This window comes from Heterocephalus glaber, unplaced genomic scaffold (genome assembly GCF_053883595.1).
Source record: "Heterocephalus glaber isolate CG9 unplaced genomic scaffold, H.glaber_assembly_v1.0 deba00001673, whole genome shotgun sequence".
Lineage (NCBI taxonomy): Eukaryota > Metazoa > Chordata > Mammalia > Rodentia > Bathyergidae > Heterocephalus > Heterocephalus glaber.
Genome location: NW_028258410.1, coordinates 21,707,918 through 21,721,425, shown reverse-complemented (window position 1 = coordinate 21,721,425; position 13,508 = coordinate 21,707,918). Strand labels below are relative to the sequence as shown.

General features: G+C 50.3%; 1 protein-coding gene across 2 annotated transcripts; it reads left to right on the top strand.

Annotated features, from left to right (window-relative positions):
• The first annotated feature begins 2,803 nt into the window (after positions 1-2,803).
• On the top strand, positions 2,804-13,100 carry Cd40 (CD40 molecule). Of its 2 annotated transcripts, XM_087197809.1 has the most exons (10): positions 2,804-2,929; positions 6,089-6,167; positions 6,462-6,587; positions 6,834-6,980; positions 7,319-7,412; positions 10,060-10,121; positions 11,619-11,717; positions 11,800-11,828; positions 11,986-12,063; positions 12,359-13,100. In XM_087197809.1, exons 1-10 carry the CDS (start codon positions 2,879-2,881, stop codon positions 12,524-12,526), a joined length of 933 nt encoding a protein of 310 aa, XP_087053935.1. In that variant the 5' UTR covers positions 2,804-2,878; the 3' UTR covers positions 12,527-13,100. The 2 variants fall into 2 exon arrangements, with proteins under 2 accessions (XP_087053935.1, XP_004858171.2); XM_004858114.4 differs by lacking the exon at positions 11,986-12,063.
• Positions 13,101-13,508: the final 408 nt, after the last annotated feature.

Below are 13,508 nucleotides of genomic sequence, written 5' to 3'. Positions count from 1 at the left end.
TCCCATGGAGTTGACTCACCTTTGTACACTGGTTCCATAAATAAACAGAATAATTGAAAGATGATAAGGCTCAGCTGTAGTCTCACTCAGGTAAGCAGTCACTGGGTTCTGAGAGCCTGGGGAGGTAGCCTGGGTTGGCTGCTGGGAGGACTTCCTGGGGAGGGTCACCCAAGCCCAGCCTTGAAGGACGAGATTAAGGAAGAGCAGGAGCATAGCTTTCCAGCAGGGGTGGGAACACAAAGCATCTGGGAATAGGGTGGGGCGGGAGCATTAGGTGGAAGGCTGGAAGTTTAGTTAGAGATGTAGGCAGCAAGGCCTTGCAGCCCTGTGAGCTTAAAAGTGAGGGCCCTTGAAGGTCATTTCAGATCTGGGAGGACACAGTCAGGTTCACATATTAGCTAGGTCCCCTTGGTCACCAGATTGTGGCAGCACTGTAGACCCTTGACTTCCAAGTATGTTTTTCATTCATTCACCCGGCCTGTGACCCCTTCCCCAAAGCCATTGACTTTGATTCCAAAGTCCTGGCTCCTTGCTCTTCTGAATGTCCTTTGCCCCATTTCTGTTGCTGAAGCCTTCCTTGTTTCCCTCTTTAATGGGCTTCTGACTACGGCTGCCTCCCCTTAAATCATCTCCTTGCTCTCTTCCTCCAGCACACTCTTCTCAGCCCAACAAGGTTCTACGCTCTCTCTGGGCCTTGGTGCCGGTGCATGTCTCTTTGGGATGTGCATGTACTGAAATAGCTTCCCTTTGTCTTGTTTGGTCTGCACCCCATGGGGCAACCCAAAGGCTACTATTTGTTCTTTCACACATTAATTTAAGCTGCTTTAATTGCTGCTATGATATGTTTTATAAAATATAATTAATGTTTTAATTCTGTGTACTTGCTTCCCCAGGCAGTTTCGTGAAAGGTCCAATTTTGGAATCAAGCAAATAAGGAATAAATAATGACTGAAAATATTATAGTAACGCCCCCTTCCCAAAGGAATTAAAACTGTGCTTGTGTTTTCAAAGGGGGTTAAAAAGAGAAAAGCTATTTTAATCTTCTCTTCATCCTAGGCATGATTGGGTGGCTTTAATGAAGACTCCTGGATCCAACTCCTGTTTCTGGCCTTTTTGTATCTGACCACCATCCCTTTTATCCATGGGTCACTGAAGCTTGAAGTCTGCATTGAGGCGGCCAGCTTCGTGTCCACCTTCCTCTAACTCCTTTTGTGTTCAAGGCTGAGCTGCAGATCAGAAGCTACTGAACTCAATAGCTCATATATTTACTCATTGAAAAATGGTGTATTTGTGTTCTGTTATGTGCCCAGGACTGGGATAGATCCAGCCCTACCCTCAAGGACCTCACAATCAAATGGGACCAGGCATCCGGGGAGGAGGCAGGGTGGAGCACTACCTCTGTTTCAGGGTGTTGGGGAAGGCAAAGCTCCTTTTCGGAAGGACAAGGAAAGGAAGGAATTAGCAAGTCAGAGAGAAAAAAAAAAACAACCAATCATTGGCCTGAGAATTGGGGAGAGTGTGAACATGGTTGGAGCCAGCATACATGGGAGGACATGTCAGGAAGTGATCGTGGCTGGAGAGGGCAGGGCTGAGTGGGAAATAGCTTCTCCCCAGCATAAGGGGTTTGGGTCATCCTGAGGGCATAGAGAGCCCAAAGAGGTGTTTACACAGGAAAAGGCCCCATCGGAATCAGCACAGGGGTGTGTTAGGGGGGGAGAGAGAATGAGTGAAGCTACTGGCATGGTCTAGATGAGAGATAATGATGAGCTTCTGAATTAGGACAGTGGCAGAGGTGATGGAAGACAAGGCATGGATTCCAGAGGTAGAAGCTATGAGACCTGTAAGTGTGTCCTCTGCAGCATAAAGATGAGGTCAGTGGGTCCCCCCCCCCCGCCCCCCGCCGTCTTTGCAGCCTAGCCTCGTAGCCTGGCCTACAAGTTCAGAGCTTTGAGGGCATCAGCCCGAGCACTTTAGCGCCTCAGGTTTCCCGGAAGAAAAACGAGGTTCAAGGCAACTCCGTGCACTCGCGGCAGACCCTGGACATGAACCCAGGCGATCCACGCTGCAGAGCACAGGCTAACACTGGTTGAGAGTGCCTTGGAGAAGGGGGCAGGATGCGGGAGCAGCAGGCTCAAGGAAGGGCCTCGAGGCTAACATTTTTATGGGTCCTGTGAGCCCACGAAAGGCTGGTGTATCCGATAAATGCCTGCCTCCAAGCAAGAGCTGGATGGGAGCCGGGATGGGATAGAACCTGACTGGGATCCAAGGGTGAGAAGATGGAGAGGCCGAGGCGCTGGGCTCCCAAGAGGGAATTTCCTTTGAAACAGAGCGAGACTGTATTGGGAGCGCCGTTTCCTTGAAACGCTTCTTCACGCTCAGTTTAGGCCTTCCCGTTTTCTCCGGGTGGTGGTGGTGGTGGTGGTGGTGACTTCCTCGGGGGTCTCTATCCTCGTTGGAGACGCTTTCGGTTCTGCTGGAATTTCCGGAGGCGACTGGGGGGCTGGAGGGGGAGCCCTGGGGTCCCTGTGGAAGCACCAGCACCTGCGGGGGTCCTTCTCTCCTTCCTCCAACCCCTAGGAAGCAGACTGGCTTCTAGTCCGTCTCTACGTAGCCTTTACGGGTCCGAGGAGCGAGGAGTTAGGGCCCTTTCGCTTCCCTAAACTCCCGGGGAGGGGTGAGGATTAGAATCCTGGGAATGTCCTGGGGAAATCCCTGGGCTGTGACAGGCCAAGGGTGCCGCCCGCACCCCGCAGGCGGAGGCGATTGGTCCTTGAAGGACACGCCCCTTTCCTGGGCGGGGCCACAGGCCAAGGCCGAGAGGTTACTAGAGGCTCCGCCCGCGCGCCCGAGGCTCCTGCCACCCGGGTTTCACCCCACCATGGTTCGCGTGCCTCTGCAGTGCGTCCTCTGGGGCTACTTGCTGACGGCCGTGAGTAGTTTCTGTCTCGACTCGACTGGGGTTTGGGATTCGAGAGTGGGGAAATGAGAAGGGAGGAGGAGGAAGACTTAGTGAGAGACTTTCTAAGTTGATTGTAGGGCGACAGGAGGGTGTGTGGAAAGTAGGAAAGGCACTCCGGATCCTGGCTAAAAATAAGGTGGCTGTCTCACCTGCCTGCCAGACTGTTGGGGTCCAGGTGGGCCACAGTGATCGCTTGGCGGGGGCGGGGGGGGGGCACTACCCTCACGGATGTGCCTGGACGGTGTGGATGGGTTGGGGCTTAGGGAGCCTCCATCTCTATCCGAGCAGCAGGGTGGCGTCTAGGTTTGCTGCAGAGGCTGGTCCCAGAGGCCGGAAGGGATTTCGGAGGGCGGGGGAGGAGCTTGGCCAGCAGGCGGGTGGGTCTGGCCTGTTTCTTGTGCCTTTCCCGTCCCTTTCCCCTTGTGGAAGGAGACCAGCCTCCAGAGCTTAGCTTCTTGCCAGCGGGGGCTGCTTTCTTCCAGAGCATCTTGTGGTAAGAAGGGATGGGGGCAGAGGTCCACATACTTTTTTGGGAAGGCTCACCTCACACCCCCAGCCCCCAGCCCCATCCTGGGTGAGCCAACTTAGGAGGAGGCCCCAAGGTTATGTCTCCCTGTCTTGAATTTAAGGTGACATAGGGGGTCCCTGTGTGAGATGAACAGTTCATGGGACCCAAGAAAGGTTTCCCAGCAGGGGTTTCTCCAGGTACCTGAAGAGCTGAGATCCAACGAAGCATATCACTGGGTTTTTCAGAAGCCCAGACTTGACTCACTTTTGGTTTAAATGTATTTCTGTAGTTCCTCATTCTGGAGGCTGGGAACTCCCCAAGTACCTGGCTCTCTCATCCCAGCCCCTCTGGCTTCCCCCTTACTTCAGGGACTGTAGATTCTGGCAAGAAGCTGGGACAGGAATGACCCATGGGCTGTGGATGTGTGTGTGTGGGGGGCTGTCAATCATAAGGGAAGAAAGTGACTGGAGAAGTTGCTTTGGTTCCACACTTTCATTTTCACTCTAGGGAATGGCTTAGGGAGCAGGCAGGCAGGAGGAAGGCCTTATCCCAGGAGGGGAGGACTAGCTGGAGAAGGTAAGGGAAAGGTCACCTGGGCTTCTCAAAACTAGTCCTTATGCTCCCGTAACACCCAATTTGGGCTCCAGGTAGATCCTGGGCTGTGATAGCAGGAGCTGTTTACTGAGATCTCCCTGTGCATCCATCAAGCTCTGAGTAAAATACTACTTATAGTCTCTACCTGACTCCTCCCCACTCCTGCATTACACAGATGAGCACACAGAGGCTCAAGAAGAGGAATTTTCTTCCCCAGAGTCTCATAAGAAACTCACAGTAGAACCTGGATATGAATCTATATCTGTTGAAATATAAGCCGTTTGCACACATGGTGAGAGTCTCCAAGCCCTGGTCCTGAGATCTTCTTTGCAGAAGTACAGGAGCTACGGGGGACTGGAGAATGGGGGCTGACCAGTTTTCAGAGCAGGAGCCGTTTTTCTCATAGTTTTGAAGATGAGATCAAGGGAAGGTTCACAGGGTGGTGGCTCAGAATGTGCTGTGTGGGGGGCAGTAGCCTTTTCTGTTTCCTTCCCCATTTGGGGTAAGATGTGTTTCTGTAAGTAATCTGCTTAGATACCAGGTTGAGTGAGAACTGACAATTAGCTGGATCCTGGATTGCCAACCAGTTAGCCAGTGTGCTGGGCTAACTAGCTGGTGCTCATCTATGTGTGATGATTGAAGCTGTCATTTAATGAGTATCTAATGGCGGCAAACCTATGGCACGCATGCAACAGTGGGCTCTTTGCATCATTGAAAGCTCTAGAAGGCTCACCATCACTGGTCTAGACACTATGCCAGGCTAAATACATGTATTTCTTCTCATCTTCACAACCCAATAATACCTGCAGGGTAGGTATTATTACTACCATTTTAAAGACAGGGAAGCTAAGGCTAGAGGAGCAGACTAACTTGAAAGTATTACAAAGTGTAGGGCCAAAGCTGCCTCATTCTCAAAGCTGTGTTCTTTTCACTGGCTGTTCTCAAGGTGTGGGATAATTTAGGGAGCACATGGATATAGAACTGAACACAGATTCATTTTCAGGTTCTTTTTTTTTTTTTTCCAATGCTCATTTTTTCAAGGAGGAAGTCTCTGGAGCTGGAATATAGTTAATGTCTCTCAAAGGCTTGCTAATCTTCTTTTTAAACTAAAATCAAGAGTGGGCCTGGGGTGGAGAGCCTTTATTTAGCGTGCTAAGCAATGAGCTGAGGTTTAATAGCTTTTTTTGTTTCTGTTGAATTTATTTTTAGGGTTTCCTTTTACTTATGAGAAGTGATACTGGTTCTTCTCTCACGGAAATGATATAAGGTTTGCATTTAAAAGAAAATTATTTAAATAGCACGAAGCAAGTAATAGCATGGGTGGTATCTGGGCATCATAGAGATGGTGGAGGCAAAACACAAGTCGATGGAGAGAGGGCCTATTGAGACCTGAATACTCGGTCAGATTATGCCCCGTGGGGCCCTGGGCAAGTGACTCAGCCTCTGTGGTGGTCAGTGTCAATCTCTGTAAAATGAAAGATTTGGATTTTATCCTTCCAGCTCCACAATCCTAGCATTTTATGAGGAAGGGCTTTGGTGAACAGATAATGCAGAGTTGAAGGGAGAAACCTGATGGGACTGGGAACAGGGAAGGAAGAGGAACAGAAGAATAGGAGGAAGAGGCCATATGCTCATTATAGCCTTACCCAGCAGTGGGGCCAGCCAAAGCCAGCCAGCCTCAGGACTCCAGGGAGACACTGGGATCCTCATGCCTTGTGGGTCATTAGGAAGAGTAAAGGCACAGGAACCAAGCAGTTTTGTTCAGTTCAGAGAATACATGGGCTTCCAGTGCTATTGCTTTGTAAAATACCAGAATGATTCTCTGGGCGCTGTTATAATCAGATCAATTGACAGTTCTGTTTTTTTTTTTTTAAACAAACACAGCCACTACTCTGTGGGCTCCACTTTTCTGCTTTGGACTTCCACGTCAGTTGCAGCCTGTGTCCTGGCTGCCTTTCAACCTTCCTGCCAAGGAAGCAACAGCAGAGACTTCAAGATCCCTTCCAATTACACAATTCTGTTTATAGGTCTACCCAGAAGCATCTCTTGAATGTAGAGAAAATCAATTCCTACTGAACAATGTGTGCTGTGATTTGTGCCCACCAGGTGAGATGCCACCCCGAGACCCCTCTTGGTTTGCTGCAAGATCCAGACCCCACGTATTAATTGTAAAATCAAGTCTGACACAGCTATTTCTCCTCTCTGCCTTGCAGTCAGAATGTTCTGTGTTCCCTCTCTGCCAGGTGGACCTCTGTCTACTCTCAGTGGGGTTCCTATCCTATCTCCCCTACCTGACTGAAGGGTCTGAGACTTTCATTTTTGACCTCCTCCTTAAAGCCCAGCCAGATTAGGGTCTGACTCATTGAGTTGGCCAGAGCTGCCTCATTTCCTGTTTTCCAGGAGAGAAGCTGGTGGATGAATGCACAGAGTTCAAGACCACACAATGCCTTCGCTGCACAAAAGGCGAATTCTTAGGCGCCTGGAACAGAGAGAGACACTGTCATGTGCACAGATACTGCGACCCCAGTGCGTGGGATGCTGGGAAGGGGATGCTTGGTAGCTGGCTGATAGATCTGACAGTGCAGCTGATTTGATTTTGGTAGCCAGGGTTGTCCTGATTGGTTGGAATTTGGGTTGTACTGGTTGTTAAATAAGTTGATTGCTATCCTTAATTAGAAGAGAGTCTCAGAAAAACAGCAGGTAATATGAGGAGTGGGGTGCCCAGCATGGGCCAGCCAGGGGCTCCCATCCTTGCTGCTCATCTCTGCTCAGATCTAGGGCTTCAGGTCCAGAAGGAGGGCACCTTAGAAACAGACACCACTTGCTTCTGTAAGGAAGGCCAACACTGCACTAGCGATGCCTGTGAGCACTGTGATCTCCACACCTCCTGTGGCCCTGGATTTGGGGTCAGGCATATAGGTAAGTGGCCTGTGTGGGAATCAGCTGTCCAGGGAGGAGAGAAGAGCTGAGGGTCAAAGGTGAGGGGCTGGGCAGAGGGCATTTAGCCCCAGAGGTGGAGGGAGTAGAGACTCCAACCTAGAACCGCTTGCCTGCTAGAGTGACAGGAAATGGGGCCCCTTACATTCTTCCTCCTGCCAGGGGTATGTGCCTTGGGAGAGCTGTGGGAGAAGTCCTGCTGGCCTGCGGCCTTCAGAGCCAGCCCTCTATCCGGGCAGGTCTGTCTGTCCACTGGCTCCCCTGAGAGCCAGGCTGGTGGTCCATCTGATGGTTAATGCGCCCTCCCTACCCGCGCCCAGGTACAGGGACTTCTGATACCATCTGTGAACCCTGCCCGGATGGCTTCTTCTCCAATGTGTCATCTGCTTTTGAAAAGTGTCACCCTTGGACAAGGTATCAGGACTCACTCCCTGGAGTGGCATGAACCCTGCCTCAGTCTCTCCAGCCACCTGTCTTGCAGCCCCTGCTCCCCCAGGGCCACACACTCATGTGAAACACCTCCAGAGTGACCTTGTGGCCAACCTAATGGGCACTCTGCATTTTTCTTGCCTGCTGTCTCTTAGTGTGATGGATACCGTTGATCTGGTTTTCTCAAAACTCTTCCACCTTGGGCATATTGCAACAGCCCTGTGTGCCCCTCCTTCTGCTATTCCTGTTTCTTTCTCCTTTCAGCTCCTTCCCTGTCATCCTTGGGCTTTGTTCTGGGCTCCCTTCTCTAATCACCGCCACCTTCTCCGAGACATCCCCTCCATATCCATGGCCTCAACACCTGTCCCCTTTGGGTGGCTCCTGAGCACCTGGCTCTGTCTCCTGGGCTCCAGACTTGTGTCTAATTGCTGAGTGTTCACTTCTACACAGTGCAAGATGGACCCTCCTATGCATGCCCCTTCCCTGGGTGAAAGGCACATCATGGTTCTGGACATTCACCCCATGAGCCTCCCTCCTTACCTCCAGTTTCAGCTGCCACGTCCTGTCCATCTAGCCCGAGAGTTTTGGGAATTCATCTCATCAGTTAGTTTGGCCTCGTCACTGTGGTGTTGTGATAACTCCCCACCAGTCCCTGCCTCCAACATCTCCCCTTCAGCTGGTCCTCCCTCCTCTTCCTAGAGTGAGCTTTCCACAGTTCCTTTTGGACCGTGACACTCCCTGATTTCAAATCCTTCAAGGCTCCGTGCTGCCTGAGGAGGAAACCCAGACTCCTCGGGCAGCATGTGCCTCCATCTGTATTTCCTGACCTCCTCTCCCGAATCCTGCTGACACGATATTTGCGATCCCCTGAGCACGCTGTTCATTCTCTTGCCTCAAACTCTTCTGCATGGGAGAACCCTTAAGTACATGCCCCATTAACTTTTTACACTGAATTTTAAAAAATGGGTAAAACAGGCATATTGGACAGAAAACACAGAAAGGCCCTCAGTGATGAGTCTTCCTCCCACCCGTGGCCCCCAGCCTCCCAGTTTTCCTCCCGGGCTGCCAGTGTTGTGTGTCCTTCCAAAGACCCTGTGCCTGAACGAATCTGAGCACGCACACACATACACACATGGACGTTCACATTCTTCCTCCTTTTTTTCACACAAGTAGGACCACATCACATGTACTTCATTTATTGTCTGCCTTTTCCTGATGACTTTTTTTCCTTCTACCCATCTGTCCCCAGGGCCTGGAACAGAGTCTGCTGCGTAGCAGGTGCTCAGGCTTTGCTAGCAAGGGTGGGCTACCATTAGAGGCTCCCAGGCTACAGTCAAGTGGCGCACTGCCGTCCAGTTAGCCTGCAGCTCAGTAAATGTGTAGCTCTCACCTCTGAACCGTGGTGTCCTTATCTGGAAAATGGGAATGCTGTCCTCTCTAGAGGATGGAGAAATAGGCACATAAAAATGTTTGTAAACTCTTGAATGTTCTTCTGTCTCTCTCTCTCTTATTTTTTTTGTACCGGGGATCAAACTCGGGTCCTTGCACTTGTGGGGCAGGCAGTGGAACCACTGAGCTAAATCCCCGGCCCTGTACTTCTCATGTAAAGCTAAACTGTGTGCTTTCCTGGAAGCTTTTCTCTCTTTCTTCCACCTTTGATGGGTTTTCCTTCATAACATCCTTCTCTGTTCACTCCTACCTGCTCCTCTGAGGGCTACCTGGGACCTGTGTCCCTCATCTTCTGCAGAGTCTCCTATGGTGCCTCCTGGCTGCCCTCTCTTCTGCAGTTTCTCCTCCTCTGAGTTCAATGCTCAGCTGATCCTGTCACTAGTTAGGTCATCTGCTTGGGTGCTGATGAGACTCACCAGCTGCATCCAGTTGAAAGCTTCATATCTGGTTATCCCTTCATGTCTGGTTACCATCCTGCTTGCCAGCCACCTGATTTCCCTCTCACCTGTTTGTGTAGCTGGAATGCACTGCTGCTCTATGTTTTACCTCCTTCAGGGTCCTCTTGGGTCTTTCTTCCACAGGGAAGTCTCTACTGATGACCCTTAAACCAGAACTTCGAAACTGGGGGCAGTTTTGCTCCCTGTGGGACATTGGTCATAACTAGACAGCTTTCAGGTCACAACTGGGGAGGGGGAAGCTCCTGGCACCTAGTGGGTACAGGCCAGGGGTGCTGTTACACATCCTACCATGCTCAGGACAGCCCCCTACCTCTTGCCCACAACACAGAATTATCCAGCCAAGAGGTTGAGAAACACTGCCTTAAACTGAACTCATCACTTCTCCATTCTAGCCGCTGTGGATTCTGACTCTGAACAACGCCCATTTCATTTTATCTGGTGTCACAAAGCTTGGCGCTCATTATTGACTCTCATTATTCGTTCTTCAAGATATGCCGTCGTGTGTTCTTTGCACTTGAGTTCCGTAAGAACAGAGTTGGTGCCATAAAAAGCAGTAAAAGCCAGCATAGGCCGTTGCATATGATGCCTGCTCAGTGAACCTTGCCTTGCTGGTGTTGATTGCCTCCCTCTGGGGTTGGAAATGTCAGGGTTGGGAAGACCTAATGTTATTTCTGTCTGTGTGTGTACACGCTCACGTGTGTGTGTGCACATGTGTCTGTCCACAGCTGTGAGAACAAACAGCTGGTGGAGCTACGAGCAGGAACTAACGTGACTGACGCTGTCTGTGGTGAGTCCTGGGGCTCGGGCCTGGGCGCAGTCTAGGAAGGCCGGAGCTGAAGGGAGAAACTGAGGCACCGGGCGGGGTAGGGGGGAGTGCATCGAGAGGAGGGGTGGGCTAGGGTGTGGCCTCCAGCTTTACCACTCGCCCTGGGAGCCCCTCTGAGCATCAGGATTTCCTCTGTAAAATGGAATGACGGCAGTGACTTCCTTAGCAGTTAGTGTGGGTACCAGACGTGGGTCCTGGCGCTTTGCAAGCACCCCACAAACACCATTCTGCCACTCCACATTTCAGGAACTAGGGTGCTGTAACATTGTGCCCTGTGGGCCTCAGTGTTGATGTTAGAATGAGAAGGTTTGGCCTACAGCACAGGTCATAAACTCAGATAGCTACAAGGACTAGGGGGGTCGTGTTAATGAGTGAAAGGGTCAGACGTAAGAGAAGTACATTCTCTTTGCACTTTTTCAAAATTGACTTTCCTTTTGTCAGGGTTGGACTAGAAAGAAGTAAGTGAGGCACTTGGCCTCAGACCCAGTATTTAAGGGAATGACTTAAAACGCAGTAATCAAAATGGACAATATTATGATGCAATATTAAAAAATCAAAACAAAAATACTCATGATGAGTAAAATAGCAAAATTTTAATGAAAGACAGGTTCTAACCTTGTATTTGCATGACCCTGCCTCACTCTACCCTAATTTTAGCCCTCGCCCAATAAAACTTTATTTTTAAAATGGGTGGCTAGGGCCGGGAATTTAGCTCAGTGGTTCTGCTGCCCGATTCCCAAGTGCAAAGTCCCAAGTTCAATCCCTGATACAAAAAAAAAAAAAAAAAAAAAAGAAAGAAATAGGTGGCTGGCATTAGGCCATCATTTGCTCACTTGGTGTCTGCTGGCTGATTTTCCAAACGTGGCATTAAAAAAGGACTTGGTTCTTGATATTTTTTGTGTCCTCTTCAGTTTTTTCCAAAGTGTTTGTATGGCTTGCCTCATGCTAGGGACCACCTGCCTCTTGGGCTTTCTGTTACTTGCTCACTTAGATGAGAGACCCAGACTCAAGAAATACTTCCCTCCTTGACTCTTCTATAGAAGAAGCAGCAGTGCAGACAAATGGAACTGGACCTCAGTATGGGACAGAGTAGGGTGTGTTAGATAAGCAGGCTCGACAGCCACCTCTACCTGGCTCTAGCTGATGGCTTCCAAGCGGGGATCCTGGTCACAAGGGCCAGACCCTTCCAATTTGTGAGACTAGATGCTCAGATTTTAAATATGGAATCTCCCAACTTTAAAATGTTGGCAGATATCTCAAAGCATTAAAAAAAATGTGCTGGTCGCCTTAAAGATATCTGCCGACCAAATTTCCCCCAAAGACACTCATTTGAAATCTCCGATGTAGATAAGTTCAGACACTGGAGGATTTTAGAGTCTGGCAAGGGACAGCAGCTTTGGGGGTGGGGGTGGGAGCAACTGCATGGGCAGGTGCACACTGATGTCTCGATTTCTCCAGGTTTCCAGAATCGGAGTCGAGCCCTTCTGGTGATCCCTGTCATCATAGGCATCCTGATTGTCATCTTGTTGATGTCTGTGTACTTCACTGAGTTCCCAGGTGGGGAGAGGAAGGGAGGAAGGGAGGGAGGAAGAAGTACAGGTCTGGCCTCTTTAACTCCACAATCGTTTCCTTCCTTTAGGAAGGGTGTTCAGGAAGCCAAAGAATCAGGTAGGTCAGCCCTGGGACTGGGACAGAGTCTCGGCAAGCTGGAAAGACTGACTCATTGTCACCTATGGGCAGGAAAAGTGATTCAGAGTCGATCTCTGCAGCCAGTTAGGATGGCAGCAGAACAGCCACTCTCACCTCGCTCACCCCTACATTTCAGCCTTCATTCCTTTGCCCACTCACTGAGTCCCAGGCTCTGTCGCCTCCCTGGAGCTCACCTCTCCCTGGAGCTGCCCTGGTATGATTGACAAAGTCTAACCCTGGTGGTTTTTCACTCCTTCCCTAGCATTCAACATGAGGGGACCCACAACTTTGGGCCTTGGAAGGGTCCAGTGGGTGGGGGAATCCACTGGTCTGGAAGCTTCTTATCACCCTTAGTGTGGCCAGCAGGTGGCAGGCGGCACCCAAAGAATCTGCTCTGGCCCACTGGGAAGGGGGAGAGGGCGTGGGAGGGGACCTACTTCCCAGGGTCAGTCCTCTCCAAGGCGCGGCTGCCTCTGTTCCCAGGGTAACTTCACACCTTGGCTTTCCAGGCCATCCATGATAAGCCTGAGTGGCAAGGTCCTGTGGAAGTACCAGATGCAGACGATTGTCTTGGCCACAACACTGCTGCTCCAGTGCAGGAGACTTTGCATGGGTGCCAGCCCGTTACCCAGGAGGATGGCAAGGAGAGCCGCATCTCAGTGCAAGAGAGACAGTGAGGCAGTGCCTACCCAGGACGTGGCAGTGTGGGCACAGGGCACCTGGCTGGAGAGCCTGGACCTTCTGCGGTGGTGAAGATGAGAGGCTGGCACTGGCCAGGCACAGCCCCCTCTGCCTGTACTGCTGGAGTCCGAGAGCAGCCCTAGACTCAGCGTGAGATGCAGGACACAGTCCACTTTTGAGAAGAATTTCTCACGCCAGTTCTGGAGCCCATCCAACTTCCCTGCTTGCTTTTAAACATGGAGGGAAAACTCTGGTGTTGGAGGAATACAGGACTAAACCTCCCAGCCCAACCAGGCAGCTTGGTGGCCAGACCTGTATCACGTGATTTCCATGCGTCCACGGAGCCATAGACACCAGTGTCCACTGCAGTGTTGTTTGTCATCGTGAACAACTGGCAGCCACCTAACTGTCCATCTGCAGGGGACTGGCTAAATAGAATGGATATACATTTATAAAACAGGACCTCAAAACCACTGTCATGTGAGAAGAGAGATTGTGGGATGATAGATATGGAAACTCCAAAGCAATACAATATATACCCTATATATAAAAATACAATAGTGTATACAATGTTGTGCATAGATATATAAATACAGAATCGTGACTATATGTATAAAAATAATATATGTTACGTATGTAGGTAAAACAAGGGTTCTGGAAGGATACACAGAAAACTCCAACTTGAAGAGTGGTAATTTCTGGGTGGGGGACATTTGGCTTTCCCATCATGCTTCATTTTGTTCCCCAAAGGACAATGAATTCACATAATACTTATGTAATTAAAAAATCATCAAACATGCAAAAAGAAAAATGGGGGTGGACATGCTGGGTGACACAGGCTGTTTAATTTGCTGTCAGGCTCCCAGAATTAGGGCACTTTCTGAGGGTAATAAGAATGTCCCCAGGCTGCTGCCCCTCTGGACCAGTTTCCATGGTGTGCTCACATCAAGCAAGCAAGGCACATCCTCCTTGTTTGAT